Source organism: Myotis yumanensis, unplaced genomic scaffold, assembly GCF_028538775.1.
Source record: "Myotis yumanensis isolate MYYU_CA2020_CCGP unplaced genomic scaffold, mMyoYum1.0.hap1 SCAF_2, whole genome shotgun sequence".
Taxonomy (NCBI): Eukaryota; Metazoa; Chordata; class Mammalia; order Chiroptera; family Vespertilionidae; genus Myotis; species Myotis yumanensis.
Window position 1 is genome coordinate 29,589,954 of NW_027223753.1, and position 22,130 is coordinate 29,612,083.

At 52.8% G+C, this 22,130-nt stretch overlaps 1 protein-coding gene across 2 annotated transcripts in view; it reads left to right on the forward strand.

Annotated features, from left to right (window-relative positions):
• The window catches only part of SLC2A1 (solute carrier family 2 member 1), a 29,533-nt gene extending 11,881 nt beyond the window's left edge, over positions 1-17,652 (forward strand). The window contains exons 1-9 of one of the 2 annotated variants that reach the window (XM_070404973.1): positions 7,906-8,049; positions 11,394-11,554; positions 11,722-11,962; positions 12,555-12,717; positions 12,808-12,995; positions 13,235-13,339; positions 13,801-13,902; positions 15,802-16,005; positions 16,372-17,652. In XM_070404973.1, coding sequence (XP_070261074.1) covers positions 7,921-8,049; positions 11,394-11,554; positions 11,722-11,962; positions 12,555-12,717; positions 12,808-12,995; positions 13,235-13,339; positions 13,801-13,902; positions 15,802-16,005; positions 16,372-16,572 — 1,494 coding nt within the window. In that variant the 5' untranslated portion in view covers positions 7,906-7,920 and the 3' untranslated portion in view covers positions 16,573-17,652. Of the gene's footprint in view, positions 1-7,905; positions 8,050-11,393; positions 11,555-11,721; positions 11,963-12,554; positions 12,718-12,807; positions 12,996-13,234; positions 13,340-13,800; positions 13,903-15,801; positions 16,006-16,371 lie in introns of those variants that run through there. The other variant, XM_070404974.1, reaches the window with a different exon arrangement.
• Positions 17,653-22,130: the final 4,478 nt, after the last annotated feature.

The window sequence follows — 22,130 nt, forward strand, 5'->3', positions numbered from 1 at the left end:
GTCCCTGAGCCTGTGCCCACACCCATCCACTCACAGCACACTCCTTATAAGGCATCTCGTTCTGAAACTGCCTCCTCACCCTGGAGGCCCTGTGCCAGTCAAAACACAAATGGCTTCTTGCCCTAGGGAACTGCAGGGGCTGAAGGCCTGCGCTTACTTCCTCCTCCCCCCAACGCATCCCAGCTCTGTCCCTACTTGTTCACTCTGTGGAGACTAGGAGGGACCCTGGTGATCACCTCCAGCCCAGCCCACGTGCTTTAGGGAGGAGAGAAGAGGAACGCCGTCAGGGGAGGGAACGGTACTGCGTCCCTCCTCTACACCAGGCCTTCTGCGTATGCTTCTGAGGTTGGGTGGTGATTCCCACTTTATGAACCTGAAAACAGGCCTTGGGCAGATGAGGGTGGATGCAATGACCAATGGTCTCAAGGTCGTGTAGCTCGTGAATGGTGGAGTCAGAAGCCAAACTCTTGTTTACACGACCCCTTCCTGACTAAGCTCCTTGTGAGTTCAAAATGCTGTACCTTCCGGGGGAGGACGGAATGAGAGTGGACATCGTTGTTCAGACAAGAAAGTGAGAGTAGGTAGTTCCTAAGGCTCGGGGCCTGTTTGGAAGAATGAGGCGGTGTCGGGAGTCAGAGCTAGGCCTCCTCCAAACAGGCGGAGGGTGGCTGCAGAGCTACGCCCCATGCTAAGGAGCAGGTCACAGGAAGGCCTGGCCTGCTGAGTCATGAAGGGACTTTTCTCAGCTTGTCTGGAATGGGAACTGAGGGCCCTCTTGGTACAGCCACAGCCCTGCTTTGCTAAGTGCTCTGAACAGCCCTTGCCACGGTGAGGCTCCGTTTGGGAATCCTTACAGACGGGAAGACTGTACCATTATAGAAGGAGGTGAAGGGCACATTGAGGTCCCCTGGACACGCCCAGATTCTGACCTCATTGGTCTGGGCTTCTGTTTGGGCATCGAGTTTTTTTTCCTCTCTCTCTCTCTTTTTTTTAATTTAAATTCTTTATTGTTTAAAATATTACATAAGTCTCCTTTTCCCCCCATTGACCTCTCCCCAGCCACCCCCACCCCCCCCTGGGCATCGAATGTTTAAAGCTCCCCAACTGATTCTGATGTGCAGCCAAAGTTGAGTACTACTGGATGAAGTGATGTCCTGACTGATCACATAGTGAGCTACTGACTGAACTAGGGCTCTAAGATCAGGACACAGGAGGTGTTTTCCAGAAACAACAGGGTGGGGATGAGCAAAGGGCTCCACCCTGCAGAGAGGGGAATAAAATGCCCAGAGGCGAGAAAGTCCGGTGCGTGACTTGGGTGAATGGGAGGAGAGAAAAGCTTGGGAGGGCCACGGGTAAGCCAGAGCCTGGCCACCCAGGGCCTTGTGGGTAGCTTCCATCTATAAAATATCCAGCCACCGGTATGGCATGGGACAGTCAGAATGGGCATGTGGGCCTGGCCGGTGTGGTTCAGTGGTTGACCGTCGACCTATGAACCAGGAGGTCAGGGTTCCATCCCTGGTTAGGGCACATGCCCAGATTGTGGGCTCGATCCCCAGTAGGAGGCAGCCAATCAATGATGCTTATCATTGATGTTTCTATCTCTCTCTCTCTCCCTCTCTTTCCCTCTCTGAAATCAATAATAACATATTTAAAAAAAATAAAAAAGAGTGGGCATGTGCGCACTACTGAGTGTGGACTTTAGAATGAGGACAGTGGGGACCCATTAAAGAGGACAGAAGTAATCAGATTTGCATTTTAGGGAAATGATCCCGGTGTCTGGGGTATGGGATGGATCCAAACATGTGAGACTATAGAGACTAGGAAACTAGTGAGAAGGCTGCTCTTGCAATAGGGGTAGAAAAACAAACACTGAGTAGGAAGGATGGGCAGGATTTTATCATCAGGTCAGTGTGAGGACAAGAGAGAAGGGTTTAAAAGTTGTTTCTAGGTTGCTGGCTCGGAGGAGGAGCTGCTATGGGAGGCGCTGACGGCCTGTGCCGTGCAGGAATGGAGGTTTGGTATGACACCACCAGAGATGTACAAGACGCACTTGGATGTGGGATCTGTTTCTTAGGTGGGTGGTCAGCTGGAGAAAAGTTACAAGTTGGTCATTGGTATCCAAATAGCAGGAGAGGAGAATGTTCTAGAGAGACTGGAATAAAGAGAGAAGTAAGGGCCAAGCCTCACTGATAGAAGAGGAGGATCCTAGGCAGGAGGAGAGCTGGCACTTTCAAGCTAAGAGACAAAAACCTCCCAAGACAGAATGAAGAATGGAAGCACCTGAGGGCCATGGTGTTGGGTTTGCCCACGGCCACGACCTAGAGCAGAGCCTGTGCATCCTAAGAGGCACTCACGGGAATCGTGGGTGGAGGAATGGAGTGGAGGAATGCTGCCAGGGGCCCCAGAGGTCAGCCTGGACAAAACAGCCCCATATTTCTGGATGTGAAAGACCCATTGGTGATCCCGTGGTGGCAAAGGCTGCCTGGGGGAGCCATGTGGGTAGAAACCTACCTGCGGCCAGTTGAAGAGAGGGAGAAAGTGGGAAAGAGTAGAGACTCGGTGGAGAAGGGAGAAAAGAGGGGTATTAGCTAGAGGGGCCACCTGGCTAAGTTGGTTTGTGTGTGTGTTTTTTTAAATATAAAGACTTCAGCCCTAGCTGATTTGGCTCAGTGGATAGAGCGTCGGCCTGCGGACTGAAGGGTCCCAGGTTTGATTCCAGTCAAGGGCACATGCTCCGGTTTCGGGCTCAATTCCCAGTGGGGAGGCAGCCAATCAATGATTCTCTCATCATTGATGTTTCTATCTCTCTCTCCCTCTCCATCTCCCTTCCTCTCTGAAATCAATAAAAATATGTTTTTTAAAAAGATAGAAATATAAAGACTTCATTTTTATTTTATTTTATTATTATTATTATTTTTAAATCTTTACCCAAGGATATTTTTCCATTGATTTTTAGAGAGAGTGGAAGAGAGAGGGAAAGACAGAAAGAAATATCGATGTGAGAGAAACACATCAATTGGTTGCCTCCTGCATGAGCCCCGACCAAGGCCCAGGCCAGGAGGAGCCTGTAACCAAAGTATATGCTCTTGACTGGAATCAAACCCAGACCCTTTGGTCCACAGGCCAACGCTCTATCCACTGAGCCAAACCAGCTAGGGCAAACTTCATTTTTAAACATGTAAGGAATCAGCAGAGGAGAAGAGGGTGAGGAGGAGTGGGGAGGAGCTCCTCCAGGAGGAAGATGGTGGAGCAGAGCAGAGGAGCTGCTTCTGGCTGGAGGGACTAATACTTCTGAGGTTGCGGCTGTGGACAAATCCAGAGCGAAGTTCTCCAGTTCTTGGGGCCTCCGGTCTAATCGGAAGTAGGTGGAAGGTGAGACCTGCTGTGGGAGACAGGTGGGGCAGCTGGCCAGGGCATCTAGAAAGCCAGGTGGGCAGCAGTGCGTTTATGGGCACCTGTCCAAAGGTCACTAAAGAAGCCAGCCTCTGAGGACTGGAGCCAGGGACCTGAGTGGTGGAAATCGATAACACACACGCTGAACCGGCGGCACTTCCTGGGGTGCACACTCGGGCGCTCCATCTGTTTACTCTTGCACTTGACAGACACTTCTCACAAGCCTGGCCGCTGTTGCCCAGCCAGAGGCAGATTAGAAGGGATAAGTTTAACACCCGAAGAGGGGAGAGTACGACACGAGTGAGAAAGGAAAGCGCAGCTCCGAGCAGGCTGGGCACGGGGATTCTGCAACTTCATTCAGCAAGTTCGTTCAACGGGGACTGTGCCAGGTAGTGTCCTAAACAAGAGCGACAGAGTTGTGGGCACATCCTGGTCCTCGGGCAGCTGCCTAACACATGGTCTGAGCAGGACTCTGCCCCAGCCCTCCAAAGACTCAGCCTCCCAGGGGGTGGGGAGGTTCTTCTTTGGGAAAAGCCAGCATGTAAATAACAGAGGGCTTCACGGTACCACGGGAGCAAAGAGGCAGGAACGACTGGTGCTGGGTTTGGGGGTGGGAGAGACAGGAAGGGTTTCTCGAAGGCCTTGGCAGCCGCTCTAGATCTTAACGCAGGGTGGGGAACCTTTTTTCTGCCAAGGGCCATTTGGATATTTATAACATCATTCGCAGGCTATACAACATTATCGACTTAAAAATGAGCCTGCTATATTTGGTCAGATATTTAATTAACTCACCCCCGATGCCTTGGCAGGGTCAGACCAAATGATTTCTTGGGCCCCATATATGGCCCACAGGCTGGGCGTTCCCCACCGCTGCCTTAAACCTTAAGCGGTGAGTCAGTCCCACGGGGAGGGAGAGTAGGTGTCCCAGGCGTGGGGACAGCTTGTGCAGAGATGCAGTGGTGCGAAGTGTGTCCCTAATGCGGAATAGCTAACCGCTGGCACGGGTCAGGCCGGCTGCCCTGTCTCTTGAGACCTTCTCTCAGGAAACTGCGCGGGGCTGACGGTCGGCCTGCTGTCGGGAGGACCACCGCTGATGATAAGGATGCCCAGGCTGATCTTCATTATCAGAAGCTCAGGCTCCTCCATAAAACAGCCCCAAAGGGCTTCCTCCTGGAAGTGGCTAATTAACCATAATATCATCTTTAATGTTTACAAAGCAACTCCCATAAATTAGCTCCTTACACAGCTTCCCAAGTGGGTGGGGCGGAGGCTATAAAGGAGGAAACCAAGGCTAGGTGAGGTCACCTGGCCAGGGAGAGGGGCTGGGCCTGAGGTGGACTCCAGGCCTCAACCTCCTTGACCCTCCACCCCTCCACTGCCCTACATTGCATCCCCGTGACTTCTCCGTGCCAGGCCTCCTGTCTCCTGGGGAACGGGGCTGGGGGGGGCGATGAGCCCAGCCACAGAGCAAATAAATGAACAAGGGTATTGGACTGGGTGGAGAAACTGCCTCTCCCTCCGCATATGGCTGAGTTGCCAACAGGAATGACTAAAGGCCATTTAAACCATGAGTTCCTGGCCAAGGGACAGCGTCAGGCATGTCTGAGCATGAGGCGTCCTCAGGAAACACACAGTTGGGGCTGCCCCTCCTTGTTTGACAAAGGAGGAGCTTGACCTGGAGCCAGCAAGGTCTGCCTCGCCCAGGGTGACTTGGTGAGTGAAAGTGTCCCAGCCCAAGCCCTCTGCCCCCTCAGGCTGAGCCTGTCCTGACCTTTGCCTAGATCCAAAGAGTCCTGGCTCCCCTAATACAGTTGCTCACAGCTTACAGTGCGTCAGGCATTGTTCTCAGTGCTTTAGAAATTCTAATTCAATTGTTTCTTTTAATAACCCCATTAGGTAAGCACTATAGTCCCTCCTTTATAAGAAACTGGAGCACAGAGATGTTAAGCAATTAAACCGAGGACACACAGGTAGTAAGAGGCAGAACTGGGATTTGAATCCAAGGAGTCAGGCTCCAGTCCGCATCCTTGACCCCTGTACAAGCACGGGCAGTTATACTACAGTTAGATGAGCACCAAAACCCCGTTCACACACCTCTAGCCGCTACCCAGCTGGCCCCTCCTGCTCTGACTTCCAAGCCCAGTCAGGCTGAGTCACATGCTGAGACATGTCAACAGTTTACAAAATGTCTTACGTTATTACACCCTGTCACAGCCATATCATTCGACAACTCTTCCTACCCCCAGCCTCTGCTGAGCCCCAGTGACACAGATGAACCAGACTGTCCTTGTGTTGAAATTTAGTCTAGAGGGAGCACATAGTACCTTGTAGTGACTTCCTCAGGGTCGTAATGGAAATGTGGACTGGCCAGTGGGAGCAGAGAAGAGGGAGGGTCCACAGAGCAGGGTTTCCCAGCACTAGACGTTTGGGGCCCCATGCATGGTAGGAGGTCTGACAGCATCCCTGATCTGTGCCCACTCGGTGCCAGTAGTAAGCCGCCAATGTGACAACCAGAAATGGCTCCGCACGTTGCCAGAGGCCCTCTGTTTGAGAACCACAGAGACAGAGAAGGAGGGCGGTCATCAGGAAGGCTTTCCAGAAGAGGGTTAGTGCATTTTCTGAAGATGGTTAGCAGCAGCACAAAGGAAAGTGCAGGGGTGTGGAGCACCCCGGCAGCCTGGGGGAGTTGTGTGGGCGGAGGAGACACTGCATCCTGAGTTAAGAAAGGCTGTCTGCAGGGGAGACCCGGAGGCCAGGCACCCGTGAGGCCAGAACCAAGGCCTGGCTGGGTTTGGAGAGAAGCCAAGTCTGGGCTCTTCCTGAGAAGCAGCCTGGGTGGTCCAATCCTCTGCTGCTGGGTGGGGCCCAGCTTCTAGCTCCATCTGTGGCCCAGGGGACGCAAGGGGCAGGGTTCTCTGTCCAGCCCCACCTGTAGCCTCTGGCTCTGAACTACCAGCTGGCCCTGGGGTGTGGCTAAGAGTTGCTATAGAGACATAAGCTCTGGGCTGAGGATGGGGTGCAGCTCCAGCTGTGGGGGCGTGGCGGGGAGAGAAAGGGAGAACAGAAAATAGGGATCAAATTCAGACTGAGGGACTAAATTAGACAAGCTGGCCCTTCTAACGAGCTCAAAGCTTGGCGGGCTGTTTAACCCCTTCATCCCCACAGTAATGTCTCCGAGAGGGAAGAGAAGGTTGAGGGGGAGCTCTGAGTCTCTCTCAGGATGATCTAGAAGACCCAGGCCTCCTGAGCTAGAGGAATGCCTGCAGGGAAGGATGGTGAGACAGCAGAGGTTCCAAAACACATATCCCTTCTACTGGTAGTAGTCTAGAGTTCTAGGTCAAGGTTGGCAAGAAAGCCAAATTCAGCTAGCAGCCTGTTTGTATGGCCCATGAGTTAAGAATGCTTTTAATTTATGTTTTTAAATGATTAGGGCGGGGGAGGAGAAAAGGAAGCAACAGAAGGCCATATGTGGTCTGCAGACCCTAATAGTTTCTACCTAGCCTTTTACATAAAATGTTTACCAGCCCTGCTCTAAACTGTGACTGGTATGCTTCCCGCTGTAAGGGAACTCACTACCTGTAAGGTGAGTCAACACATCCTGAAAAGCCTTGAAAGCTGTGTTTTTCTCCGGGCTGACTCTGTACACAAGGCAGAGTCTGAGGCTAGAGCTTTCCTTTGGCTTCTTGTCTATAGTATAAATTCCTACGGGTAATGCTTCGCCTTCCTGCAATTGGCAAATGGCGAACCTCTGAAGGTGGTGGGTCCCCAGAGACTAGCGGTGATGCAAGTAACAGCTTATTCTGTGTGCCAGGCAGTGTCCTCCACCTCATGCCAGGGCAGAGGAAGTCAGAGCTTCCTCTGTGGACAGCAGACATGTGGTCCATCACCCACAGTTGCTGGGGTGTGGGGGCAGGAGAGGATAATTCCCAAGAAGTCAGACATGACGCAAGCCTCCCTCCCCCACCCCATGCTTATTTACCCTGGAGCACCGCTAGGGTGAGAATTAGCTTTTAACTGGAAACCAAGGGAACTCACCTCCCCAGAGCCAACCCACTTCTCCATGTCGGCCCCTTTAGTGTCACCGAGTGGGCCACTCTAGTTCAATGAGGGGACAACTGGACAGAGATCTCTAATAGCCCCAACTCCTGACAGCCCCCCCTCAAAGGACCCTCCGCAGAATGCCTGTACTCGCACAGACCCTGGGCAGGGTGCAGAGGTTGGGAAGGAGCTGTAAGGGAGTGGAGGAGAAGAGGGACAGCTGAGCCTGTGCATTGGACGGGCAGGGCTCCGCCTGCCATGTTGGGGAGTAATTACTCAGGAGAAGAGGACTCTGGCTTCAGTGGATGGGAGGAGTCAGGAGCAGAATCCAGGAGAGACCCCGGGCAGATGTTGCGTGAATAGAGAGTAGGACCATCCTTGAGGGGCAGGTGCCAGGGCAAGTGCAGCACTGACAGAACCTGGTGATTGGTTCGATGGAGGGCATGGCAGGATCCAGGTTGTCTGCCAGGCTTGTGACGAGCACGTGGGATGGAGCGCATGAGGTGGCATGTTCAGAAGAAGCCTGTGCCAGGCTGCTCCTCAAACAGGAGCCGGGCCGAGGATGTTGCCAGTAAAGATGTTGTGGAGATTGGGTCTGTGGATTCTTGTAGGGGAGTAGTAAGTAGGTTCTTCTTCCTTTCGGGGTTCCCAGCCGCTGCAAGGGTGGGTGCTGAGGGCAGTAACTGGATGGAGGCAGTGATCCCAGAACCGCTCTCCTTCTTCTGACTCTCCAGGGATCTCCCTGCCTTTCCTGGGCCAGGGCCAGCTTTGAGCCCCACGTGGGGCATGGACCCGCAGGGGCCAGAGGAGACACAGCCCCCACACCGGCAGCAGGAATGGAAAACTGGGCATAGCTTCTTCCCAGAAATATCAGGTCTCAGATTAAGAGGCAGGACTCCACTGCACAGCCTCAGCCTGGCCAGGAAGTGCTGCTGGGGGGAGAGAGGCTGAACCTGGGGCCAAGGTGGAGGGCTGGGCTGCTCACCTTTTCTCAACCCCATAAGCCTGAGTAGCAAAGAGGCCCATGAGCCATAGAGGAGCCAGCCCTGCATAAGGTTTGGTCCCTCTGACTTGCCACTACAAGCAGGAGAGTTAACTGGGGTGGGGGCGGGGGGGGGGGGGGGGGCTCCAGTAACACCTCACTTACACATGGTCCTCAACATCTCCAGCCAGCCCCAAGAAGAGTTTACAGACCTGAAATGCCCAGACACCTCAGCCTGTATCCTTCAGCTCATTTTAGGTAGTAAGTCCCTACTCAGCCCTTACCTTTTGACTCTTTGTGCACAACTCAAACAAGTTCCATTTGCTGACTTCTTGGCAGAATGTAAAACGATAGTGTGGGGAGTTCTGTGGACAACCACGGGAAGATTCTGAAAGCTGTGGAATGCACAACTTCAGAGCCTCTGGGGCAAACACCTCTCCCTGTTAATAGGTCTGGTTGCCAAGGGCAGCAGAGAGAGTGACAGGAGGGAGAAAGATTTCCACCAGATGACAGGTCAGGAGAGTTTGGGGCCTCAGAGGCGTGCCATCTATCTGGACGGCACCCTTATCCAGGACAGCTTGTTCTCCTCCGGGCTGATAAATGGAGCATTCCTGTTCCTAGCCAGTCCTCCTCTGCGGTGGCTTTGTCCCTTGAAGAACACAGGCACTCTGTTTGTTTTGTTTGTTGAAACCCGCCTTCTCTCTGCCCTCAGAAGAAGCAGGGGTTTCCAGAAGGAGAGCCTAAGGCCCTTTCTTCATTGACTCCTTCCTTCACTCACAAGGCGTCCCTAGCACCAGCTCTGGGAAAGGCCCTGGTATGAGTCCACTGACGTCCCTGTCCTCAGGGAGGACAGACTTCTGGGATCCCTTGAGCTGGATCTCAAAAGGTTTTAGTGTGGTAAGGCCGGGTGGGCCCTCCCAGCAGAGTAACCATGGAGGTGGGGAAGTGGTGCGCAGGGCTAAGGTAGAGGCATGGGTAGGTGGGAGGTTGGACTGATACCTGGCAGGAACCTTGGTTTGAGTTGTGGAATGCTTGGTTAGACTTTGTCAATGGTCTGCACTTCCCTGGGTCAGTACCGGAACGTGGTGGGGTCCCTTGGCTCAGTGATGGTGCCAGGTACCTTGAAGCACCATAAGGATATTTCATTAATTTCCTACAAAGTAGATATTTCCAATGTTGTCCGTTGAGATGAGATCATTAGCCCTTGATCACGCTGGAGATAAGGACAGAGCTGGGATCTGAACTTGTGTCTAGGTTCCTAACCCTGTACTGTCTGGCTTCCGTGGGATAAATAAGTAGATCATTGGAGCTGCCTCTCCCCTCCCGGACTCCCCATGTCCCCTATCCTAACTCCCTAGAGCCCAGCCTGCCAGGTGTCTCCAGACCTGAGACAGATAATGGCAGCAAGGCAGGAAAAAAAAAAATGGCTAGTGGCCAAAGATCCCCTGGAGCCTCAGGGCCAGGGCCAGCATACTCAATGGCATTCCTGGGACTGTAGGCCTCAGTTTCCCCTTTGGCACTTGTGCCTACCCACAGCCTCTTCTGCTAGACCCCTGGGACTTGGGAGGTGAGGGAGGGCCAAGAGCAGGGCCAGTGGAGGGTATATAAGAGATGCATCTGCTGTGTGTGCATGAACTTACAGCAGGATGCAGGGAGGGGTGCTGGGATGGGCATGGAGTTGGTTTGAGCTGCAAGTGGTGACAGGGGGAGGGGCAGTCAGGTTTGTGACTGGCTGATGCCAGGAATGTTCAGGTGACGTGGGCATGAATATGTGAGTGTGAGATCTGTGTGCACAGGAAGCTGCTTCTGGGTACATTGGGCCTGTGCCCAGCTGCACATGTGGCTGGGGAGGCCTGGCCAGTCCCCTGGCCCTAGGTGTGTGTCTGCGTGTCCTGGAGTTAGAGAGAGTGTGCTCAGGCCTAACCGGTACCTCCTGCCTGTCACATTCCTGGGATCCGGCCAGGCCCTCCCCTGGGGACGGACAGGGCTGGTGGGCAGGCCTGTGCTAGGACAGATGGCTGCAGTTCCTAGAACTACTTCCTCATCCTAGCCTTTCCTGTTTCCCAGCTGGGCACCTGGGAGAGGGGAGGAGGCTATATGGCCTTCAAGAGGGACTTCCAGTCCAGCCACAGGGAGCTGGGCCTGGGAGACAAAAGAGCAGCAGTGTGAGTCTCATGAGCGTGGCTTGTGTGCAAGTTGGGCACACCGGGCCCCGAGTGCAGAGCCAGTGAGCCTGCCCTCCCTTCCTCCCCGGGCCTCTGGAATGGCAGAACCTGTCTGTCCAGCTGTATTTCCTCCCCAGCAGGGGCGTTGGGAGAGGACCTGGGTGACAGGAGCTGGGGCCTTAGGTACCGTGAGGAGAAAGGGGCAGGTGGGAAGGAGCACTTGCTCTCAGCGCCCCCGCTCTATGCTTGAACTTCCTCCCCTGGGCATTTGCCATCGTCCCCAGCAGGTTCTGCTGAACATGCACAACCCCACAGGGCACGGGACACCATGCCCGGGGGTAGAAGAGCTGGAGGTGGAGCCCAGCCCCTTGTTTCTCACCTGGGGAAACTCAGCCCCGCAAATGGGGAGGGACTTGGCTCAAGAACATGCAGTGGACCTGGCCGTTGTGACACAGCCCATGAACCAAGAGGTTACTGGTTCTAATCCCGGTTGGGGCACATGCCTGGGTTGCAGGCTTGATCCCCAATTTGTGTGTGTGTGTGTGTGTGTCGGGGCGGGGGTGGGGGGGCGTACAGGAGGCAGCCAATCAATGATGTTTCTCTCTCATTGATGTTTCTGTCTGTTCGTCTCCCTTTTTCTCTCTCTAAAAATCAATACAAACATTTTTTTAAAAAAGGAACATGCAGTGAATTTGGGGCCTGGCCAGGTACTGGGCCCAGCATCCTGTAGTAAAATGGCCGCCCATGAGGGGCAGGTGCCAGGGAAAAGAACCATGGGTCCTGGCCTCGCCCACAGGCTGCTTCTCCCCCTGCAGGTGATTGAGGAGTTCTACAACCAGACGTGGATCCACCGCTATGGGGAGAACATCTTGCCCACCACGCTCACCACGCTCTGGTCCCTCTCCGTGGCCATCTTCTCCGTAGGGGGCATGATTGGCTCCTTCTCAGTGGGCCTGTTCGTTAACCGCTTTGGCCGGTGAGCAGAGGGGTCCTGGCCCTGCCCGGGGTGTCCCAGATGGGTGTGGGGGTTGGGGGAGATGTCCCTGCCTGTTCCAGGATATTCCCTGTGACCCAGTCCTTGGGGAGTCTGGGTGATCAAAGGACCCACCTGGCCTGTGACCCCACCCCCACCCCCACCCCCAGGCGGAACTCGATGCTGATGGTAAATCTGCTGGCCTTCATGTCCGCTGTGCTCATGGGCTTCTCGAAACTGGGCAAGTCCTTTGAGATGCTGATCCTGGGTCGCTTCATCATTGGTGTCTACTGCGGCCTGACCACGGGCTTCGTGCCCATGTACGTGGGGGAGGTGTCCCCAACGGCCCTTCGAGGGGCACTGGGCACCCTGCACCAGCTGGGCATCGTTGTTGGCATCCTCATCGCCCAGGTGAGTGGGGCAGGGTCTGCTCCCCTTGCACGGCCCCCACCCCACAGCTCCAGTGGCTCTTGAAAGTGTGCCCCGACAGCACCGGACTAGACCTCCCTCCCCACCTTCCACAGCCCTGCCTCATGGGACAGCCTAGCACAGGTCCCAGAGGACACGCCGCCACTCATGGTTCCCCCGGGGGCCGCTGTGGCAGGAGGGCCAGTCCATCCCAGCTCGCTCAGCCTTCTCCTCACCCGGGGATCCAGCCACAGGCACGGAGGCTGCTCGCCTTGCCGGGCTCTGCCATGGCTCCAGGCCTTCACATACACTACCCCCTCCCTAGGGCTTTCCTGTTCCCATGCCTAAAAGTCCTGTGGGCGAGTGGCAGTCCCCATACCCTGTGCCATTTGTCCTCTCACTAACGCCGGGAAGTAGGTCCTGCTCTCCTCCAAATGAGGGAATTGAGGTCAGAGAACTCAAAGCCTCATATCAGTGGCAGATCCTCAGAACCAGCAGTGGACACAAAGCCGCCAAGGCCACTGGGTGCAGGGGGCTGGTTGTAGGGCCAGGGCTGGAGTGCTCACAGCCACTTCCTCCGACCCTGCTTCCCCAGGTGTTCGGCCTGGACTCCATCATGGGCAACAAGGAGCTGTGGCCCCTGCTGCTGAGCATCATCTTCGTCCCAGCCTTGGTGCAGTGCATCATGCTGCCCTTCTGCCCCGAGAGCCCCCGCTTCCTGCTCATCAACCGCAACGAGGAGAACAGGGCCAAGAACGGTATGGGCCGGGCCCTGCCCTCCTCCCCATCCCCCGCCTGGGCCTTCTTCCTGCTCTGAGCCACCTCCGCCTTCCCTCCGCTCCCTCCAGTGCTGAAGAAGCTGCGCGGAATAGCGGACGTGACCCAAGATTTGCAGGAGATGAAGGAGGAGGGTCGGCAGATGATGCGGGAGAAGAAGGTCACCATCCCGGAGCTGTTCCGCTCGCACCTCTACCGCCAGCCCATCCTCATCGCCGTGGTGCTGCAGCTGTCCCAGCAGCTGTCGGGCATCAACGCTGTGAGTGCCGCGCACCCACCCTTCCTATGGCCCCAGCCGAACCCTGTGGCCAAGTACATGCTGTGGCAGAGCCCAAACTTAAAATAACAAACGAGCCCCTGCCAAAGGGGCTTTCCTTCAGCACCAAACTGGTGCAGCGTCCCCTTCATCCTGTCCTCACCCTGTACCTGCACCCATCAGGCCGGAGACGGGAAAGGCCACAGCACCCGGCCCAGCACCAATGACTTCTCTGTCCCCAGGTTTTCTATTATTCCACAAGCATCTTCGAGAAAGCGGGCGTGCAGCAGCCTGTGTATGCCACCATCGGCACCGGCATCGTCAACACAGCCTTCACGGTCGTGTCGGTGAGTCTGTGCCCATCCTTGCCCGCCAGGGTCCAGCTTAGAGCTTCTAGGCCTCATGACTGAATGGCAGCATTTACTGCGAGCCAGGCGTGTGCCACGTGCTCCCTACGTGCTATGTCATTTCATCCTCAACTCGTCAAGCTCATTACTCATATCAAACAGCTGATGACTCTGATGCTCCGAGAAAGTGATGCTTGCCCGAGGTCACAGTCAGGGTGCTCAGCTACCCGGCTCACCAGGGCCAGCTCTCAGCCCCTTTGCTTCTGTCGGGCTTTAGGGCCAGCTTCCCTCACTCCCTGTGTGGCCCCCAAACCGAGTCCCCGGGAGGAGGTGATACCATCTTCCCTTGGTCTCTGCAGTGCCATGTGGCTTTCCCACTCTTGGGGCGAACCTCTGGGTGGGGGGTTCAGAAGGGCACCATGTGTGTGGGGGGTGGGCACTGACATTCTCTCTGCCCACAGCTGTTTGTGGTGGAACGAGCTGGCCGGCGGACGCTGCACCTCATTGGCCTGGCTGGCATGGCGGGCTGTGCCGTGCTCATGACCATCGCGCTGGCATTACTAGTGAGTTGCCACACTGTGGGAGCGAGGTGGCAGGGGTGGGTACAGAGCTCACAGGGGCTTCTGATCCCAGAGTGATCAGGAAGAACAGGGCCAAGAACGGTATGGCCAGAGGCACCAGAGGCACCAGAGGCTGGGGTTGCTGATCTCCCTAGTTCTGCACTCTACCCACTCATATCCTACCCTGAGCTGGCTCCTCCCTGCATGGCGCTGTCTCGCCACAGCACTCCAGCCTCAGACCCCAAGTTTCCTCTCCCCGCGAGTTTCTTTGCCCAATGCTAACCCTTTAATGTCTTCATCTGTAGCCTCAATTCATGTTTAGAACAGTCCTAGAAGGGATTGCCCTCCTCACCGGAGGCGTAGAAACATGCCTGATCTCACTCAGTTCTCACAACTCAGTGTCGTTCAGTCAGTAGTCGGTCCCATCTTACAGGTGAGGAAACCTAGTCCCGGTGAGGTTAGTAATGCAGCAGGTAAAGGACGAAGTCAGGCATTGACCTCAGGTGTGCTGGCCGCACGCCCTAGACCAGGGGTGGGCAACCTTTTTGTGAGTGCGTGCCCAAACCAGCAAACTCTCTGACTCAAAACTCTTCTGCGTGCCAACCCTAATTTTTTGGGAACATGTTACGCCTACTTGATATCTTTTTTTTTTTTTTTTTTTTTAATATATTTTATTGATTTTTTACAGAGAGGGAGAGAGAGATAGAGAGTTAGAAACATCGATGAGAGAGAAACATCGACCAGCTGCCTCCTGCACATCTCCCACTGGGGATGTGCCCGCAACCCAGGTACATGCCCTTGACCGGAATCGAACCTGGGACCTTTCAGTCCGCAGGCCGACGCTCTATCCACTGAGCCAAACCGGTTTCGGCAGCCTACTTGATATCTTTTAAGGTGTACGTATGTGAAGAACCTTGAAGAAATAATAAAATTCATTCGCGCGACAAAAACAGTATATGATGATGAAAAATACATTTATTTTTTAATGTATACATGTACACTGATAGTCCGACAGAAAACTTTATGACAAAGTTTGATATTATCAGTGGGACTTTTGCTGCTGCATCACTGAGGACAGAGATTTTACATCAGGTTTATATTTCGTGACCTTCAGAGATATGCACGAGCTACTACTTTCATCCGTCAGGCTACTCCTATTACGAGACTTAACAAAATTCATCACTGAGAACAAAGATTCACAGTTGTAAATGGAAGATTATAAGAGAGGGTTTCGGGTGCCAGCAAAAGTTACTGGCGTGCCAGGGGTTGCCCACCCCTGCCCTAGACTGAACCTCTGTGATAACCTGTGCAGGCACGTCACATACTCGAACACTCATTTGTGCAACCTCTGCACAAAGAAAACACCAATACACCAGTTTTACAGCTGAACCAAGACCTAGGAAGTCCTATGGTTCCTAAGAGGTCCGGCACCCAGCGATGAGTGGAAGATCTGGGTTCTGAGCCAAAACCCATGACCTCTTCTGTGGCCTCCTCGAGGCGGGAATGATTATATATAGAACCACATGTCTGAGGCCTGTGCTGTGCCGGCCTTGAGCTGGGTGCCTTGCAAGACTTCTAACACGCACTACAGAAATGTCCTTCCACATCCTCCTGCCACAAGCAGACTGGCTTGCACCCAGAGCAAGACCACAGGGACCTCTTCTTAGCACTCCTGCATGCACACCCATGACCATTCCCAGAGGATAGATGAGCTCACAACCACCAGGCAGGGCGTAAATCATTTTGTTCAGATGAGGAAACTGAGCCCCAAGGCAGGGTACTTAACTCACACTGCAAATCCAGGATCAGCCCCAGGCCTCCTGCTGTCCAGCCCAGCCCGCCTCTGCAGTTTGTCTCCTGAGGCTCCAATCTAACTTTCCTCCTCTCTCTTGTCCTCAACAGGAGCAGGTGCCCCAGATGTCCTATCTGAGTATCGTGGCCATCTTTGGCTTTGTCGCCCTCTTTGAAGTTGGTCCTGGCCCCATCCCATGGTTCATCGTAGCCGAACTCTTCAGCCAGGGTCCTCGCCCGGCCGCCTTTGCTGTTGCTGGTCTCTCCAACTGGACCTCAAATTTCATTGTGGGCATGTGCTTCCAGTATGTGGAGGTGAGAACCCCATTGTCTCTACACACCATTCCTCACCTGCCAAGTGCTCTCCCAGCTGTTCCCATTGGAACGAGACTCAGAAGCCCAGGTTAAACAGCTAAGAAAGAACCCTGACTTCAACTCCGGGGTTCTTTCCTTGGCTTTGAATTGTCTCCATTCTGCTCTGCAATGGGAACCTGTTCCCTGGAGCCTATCTCATGCCCACTGTCGGCAGGCAGACTCTCATTTAATCACCCCAGCACTCCCGGGGTGTAGGTGGCTGTTCCCTTTCTCAGATCAGGGGCCTAAGAGGAAAGTGACTTACTAAAGGTCCTATGGCTAGAATGTAGGGTCAGGACTCCAACCAAGTGTGTCTGTGTCTTTCAGCAACTGTGCGGTCCCTACGTCTTCATCATCTTCACTGTGCTCCTGATTCTGTTCTTCATCTTCACCTACTTCAAAGTTCCTGAGACCAAAGGCAAGACCTTCGATGAGATTGCTTCCGGTTTCCGGCAGGGGGGAGCCAGCCAAAGCGACAAGACTCCTGAGGAGCTGTTCCACCCCCTGGGAGCTGATTCCCAGGTGTGAGGAACCCCACACCACCAGCCCAGCCTGTTCCCAGCAGCCCCAAGGATCTCTCAGAGCACAGGCAGCTGGACGCCACTTCCACATTGATCTCAGCAGAGCTGGGCCTGGGGCTCCTTTCTTCAGCCAGCAATGATGTCCAGAAGAATATTCAGGACTTTTAACGCCTCCAGGGTTTTAACAAAAGCAAGACTGTTGCTCAGATCTATTCAGACAAGCAACAGATTTTATAATTTTTTTTATTACTGATTTTATTATTATTTTTGTATCAGCCAGAGTCTCCTGTACCCCACACTTCAGGTTCCACCCTGAATGGCTCAGTGCCTGAGGGTGGGGACCAAGTCCTGCCTAGACACACTTGCCTTCTTCACCAAGCTAATTTGTAGGGCTGGACCTATGACCAAGGACACACTAATCGAACTATGAACTACAAGGCTCCTACCCCTAGAGGTGGCCATGGCCACTCGCTCCTGTGGCCCTGAATCTCTGCACCCTAGGGGTCAGGCTCCGTTAGGATTCGCCCTTTCCCATCTCTTCCTACCCAACCACTCATTAATTTTTCCTTGCCCGAGACCAGTTGGGAGCACTGGAGTGGAGGAAGGAGAGGGGAAGGGCCAGACTGGACTGCCAGATTCGTGTCTCCTTTGCACTGAAGGCCAGACGATCACCATGAGAGGAGGGCCGTGGGAGACTGAGAACTCACTACTCAAGAACGCGTGGATGCTCCTGCCCTGCTGTGTGTAGATAGAAATATTTATATATTTTTTTGGTTGTCAATATTAAATACAGACACTAAGTTATAGTCTATCTGGACAAACCAACTTGTAAATACACCACCATACTTCCTCTGTAACTTACCTAAACAGATATAAATGGCTGGTTTTTAGAAACATGGTTTTTAAATACTTGTGGGTTCAGGGTAGGGAGATTTGGGTGGGAGTGGGAGAGAAACAAGCAGTTGCAACTGCTTCACTTGCTTTCGACATTTTGACTCTTTGAAGCACCTGTGATCAACACCCTCTATGTTCAAGAATCTGATCTCTATTGCCCAGAGAAAATTTAAATATCTTGGCATTCGAGGCATCCCCATTTTCCTTCATATATGCTAGTTGGTATGCAAAAAAAAAAAAATGATAGCAATATGCGAATCTTGATGTTTGGGCCTTCATATGCATTATCTTAAATGTGAGGTAGGTATATATCAACATTTGACAGGCTCAAAGAGGTTATATGCCTGAAGTCTCAGGGCAAATATGCTAAACACCTGCTTTTAACAATTAAACTGCACAACCCCTACCTCCTCATACACCCCCCACCCTGACACACACACAAAGTGAATCATGTTCACTGCATGGCCAGTGAGCTGTTAAGCTGCCTTCTCCCATCAATTTCATTTGGAAACGCCCCCTCTGGTTCCAGTTTATATCCTTTCTAAAGACTTGATTCCCCCCCCCCCCCCCCCCCCCCCCCCCCCCCCCGCAACACACACACACACCCCTGCCAATTTCCAGAGCATTTCTTCTGTTCCTTTCCTATGGCACAATCCCCTTCCACCCTTATCACAAATCCTAATTTTTCCCACTAGTTTCAAGTTAATGGGAAGTCTATTTGGTTCATCTGGATCTACAGATGCAGGGCTTGGCACGCAGCAGGCATTCAAATAGATGAAATAAAGCACCAAGGATATTTGTCCCTAGAGGCTCAGCTGACGAAATCTGGGAGGAATTTCCTGTTGAAGCCTTCATAACTGCACACAGGCAAAACTACCGTCTTGGCATGAAGAGGGGTTATGAGGAAGCGTGAAGAAGGGAAAGCAGGTACGGAGTAACTGGAAGTGCTTATGAGGTGTGTGTTATCCGGTAAAGATAACCTGAGGAATTAGGTAGGACGGGGAAGCCCTATCACTTGCCCTCCCCTACCCACGCCCACTGAAAGGAGTTGTCTCTGACCTTCACTGGGCGGCCCCCGAGGACGATGCAGAGACCAGTAAGGGGCGCTATTGAGTCATAAAACCCTAGGGCTGCACCCTGGCGGCTGTTGGCAAAGGATGGAAGAACACGTGGGGTGGGAGGGGCGCGCTAGCGGCAGGAGCTTAAGGATGCAAAGCAGATGGCGATCCGGGGCGCCCACGCGCCCGAGGCCCAGAAGCTGGGCAGAGCCGGCCGCACCCCAGCCCGCCAGGCCCTGGGCTCCATCCCGGGTCTGAAAAGACCCGAGAGCCCACCCCCAGGTCCCCTCCCGCACAGGGTTTGCACCAACGCGCGAGGGCCGGCCATTTCCCCCGATGGAAGTGCGCGCAGGCGCCGGGAGCCGGGCGACCCGCCGCGCCCACAAGGCTCGGGAGGCGCGGCTTCTGGCCCCTCGACGCCTTTCCCAGGAACCGCAGGCTCCCGCGGGCGTGGGTGCGGGGCCGGCCGACCCCTCGTCCTCCCCAGACCTTTCCCAGGAACCGCCGGCTCCCGCGGGCGTGGGTGTGGGGCCCGCCGACCCCTCGCCCTCCCCAGAGCTAACAGCTGTGGCCCAGGCCCCACGCAGAGGTCGCACACCCACCCGTCAGCCTCCTCTCGTCGCCCGCAGGAGGGGCGGCCCCCCAGACCCCACCAATCACAGCCTGGCTGCGCCGGGCGGCGGGGCCTCCGGGGTGCTGCGCGCCGGTCTCCCGGGAGTTGCATCTGCTCCTGGAGCGAAGGACTGTTGCTGTTTTAGCGCCGGCATCTGGGGGAAAGTAGTCGCTGGGATGCCCGTCGCGCATTGGCTATGCTAGGGTTTGTGACAAAGGGGTGACGGGTTTCGGAGCAGACCCCTTTCTTTTCCAGGGCTTAGTTAAGTTCACGGACAGTTCTGTGAGGTCCTTTATCTGATATTCTGGGCGCAAAACTCTTCTCTCCCTGGAAACCTTACGGGATCGGTTTCCCCCGCTGGACCCCATGGCATCCTGTGTTTCTCCCATCAAAGCCCTCTCCACATTGTCTTTCCACCAGACTGGGAGGCAACTGCGAAGTCACTCCTTTGTCCCCAGTTCCCACAACAGACTCTGGGCAGGACTGATGAATGAACTAGAATCTGGACTCCATGAAGTTCCACAATCCGAGTTTTTCCAGTGCGGTTTTAGGCAGAAAATCCGATTGAGAATGTGTACCAGGGAAAGAACATTAATTTCCTCCATCATAACAACACTTTTAATGATCCCTTTCTCATTCTATTATTATAATTTCTTAAGCCGCCTAGAAATCTTACCCCTTCTATCCATTGCAATTGCTGGCCCTAGTGTGGACAGACCTCTTATCATCTCTTCCGAAATCACCGAGGCAACTCCTCACTGTTCTGCTCCTGTCTCTTCTCCCTCATTCTCCACACTGCAGTCTTGATGATCTTTCTACAATGCAAATGTAGTCATGCCTCTCCTTAAAATGTCCCCTGGGTCCCCAGTTCCCTTCGGATAATGTCCAGATTCCTTAACCTGGAAATTCAAGGCCATTCATGATCAATTTCTAGCTCAGATGCAGCCTCATCTCTCACCACTACCGCCCACCCCACCCCACCCCACCCTTCCCCAGCCATTGGTCACTCTGTCCTCTGACCTCCATATACTCTCCTTCCCTTATGGGCCGTGGGGGTTCCCTCCACACAGATTGCCCTTCCACCTACTCATATTGCCCACCAGGTGATCATATCCTATCATGGTCCCAGGAATTGGCTGGGGAAGCTGCTACTTGGAGCTCAGGCTCATCGGTTTCTTGGGACACTGCTGCCTACTAGTGGCTGTTGTGTGAACAACTAAGTCAGGGCTGGTTTTAACCTCAACCTCAGGGATTCAGAGAACAGATTGCTTTGGAGATCACCCTTCTCTTACAAGAAATCCATTTGGTTAACCCTGCACCCCACAATGACTTTCTGAAGTCAGCGTCTCACCATATTACTCTACCGCTTAATACTCCCCAGTGTCTCATTGGTGAAACCCAAATTCCTTAATCTAGCAGACAAGATCTTTCACATTCTGATCTTTGGAGACCTTAGCTCCTAATACATTCCTTCAACACCCCAAGATCCAGCCAAGCTGATGACTCAGTGTTCCCTGGATGGTTCCTAACCATCTAATTCTTTTTGTTCAAGCTCTTCTTTCTCCTGGTCTGCCTTTTGGTCTCTCAAAAAGGCCAAATTAACTGTCAGGTTCTCTATGAAACATTTGTTCATTTCTTCAACTGTTACTTACCAGAACATACATTCTTTGCCAAGCTTTCTCCTAAGCTCTGTGGTATCTTGGAAAGAACATGGTTTCCAGAGTCAGATTGAGCTCATTTCAGATTCCTACTCTGCCACTTAATCGAATAACCTTGGGTAAATTAAATAACCTTGAATAACCTTAGGTAAGTCACTTCACCTTTCTGATGTTCAATTTCCTCAGCTGTGTTGTGATATTAAGATGAAATAAGATAATGTATTTGTAATGCAGGTATCAACTGGAGTTACTCTATATTCTCCCTTCCCCCTTTCAGAAAGTCCAGTCCTCATACCAAGATTTCTGTGAATTCCCAGGGATCTCTTTCATTTTCTTATTTTTTTCTTTTAACTTTCCTGCCAAAAAAAAAGTTATTAATTCAACAATACATATATCTTTGATATCTTTCCTGATGAGCTTGTTTAGGTTAAATGAGTATAAAGCTCCAACTTGCTCATCTAGAAAATGGGAATCTTATCTATTGTGCCTGCTTATGTAATAAACTGGTTTATTATACTATCCAGATGGAATAGCTAGGCGATGTCTCAATATCTGTTATTCCTTGTTTATACACTTACATTTTGCATAAAATAAGTACAGGTTGTATTCCATGAAAGGGAGCTATTCAAACCTGTCTTTGAGTCATTGCATCTTGTCTTCTCTTTGCCCTACATATGTAAATAAAAGCACATAAAAGTTACTGTATATTTGTTGCAAAATTACACACCAGCTATCTTGTGCTGAGGGAGATGCCTAAAGGCTTTAACTCTACAGGAGGCACTAGCAGATGGAAGTCCAAGTTTCAGTGTCATTTCAGAAACACCTAAGGCCTCAGGGCTGGAAAGTTCTGTGATTGCCCAACTCAACCCTTCTTATCTTTCCTAGAGTCATATTTTTAAAGTACTTTTAGAGTTTTTTCCCCCCCAAAATAATAAAGTAAAACTACACCAAAAATCATGTATGCCCTCTTTTAAAATTTAGTTGGATTTCCAAAATAGAAATAGGTGGATTTCCAAAAAGAAATCTATCTGCATTGTTACCTACCTAGGCTCTTCTTTTCTCTTTAATTTAGGTCTTATTTTGTATGTTTTGCTCTTCCTCCTCTCTTGCCTTGTCTCTGGCTAATATAATATTACTTGTCTAATGTAATCTACCAGACAGAAGGCAAAGAGGGGTCTTCCCTTTTCTTTTTTATATATACTAGAGGCCCGATGCACGAAATTTGTGCAAGGGGCTCAGCCCTCACAGCCGGGGTGGCTTGCCTCGGCCCTCGCAGCCCCAACTTCATCCGGAAGGTCGTCAGGAAGAACATAGGGAAGGACATCCGGAAGGTCATTCGGCT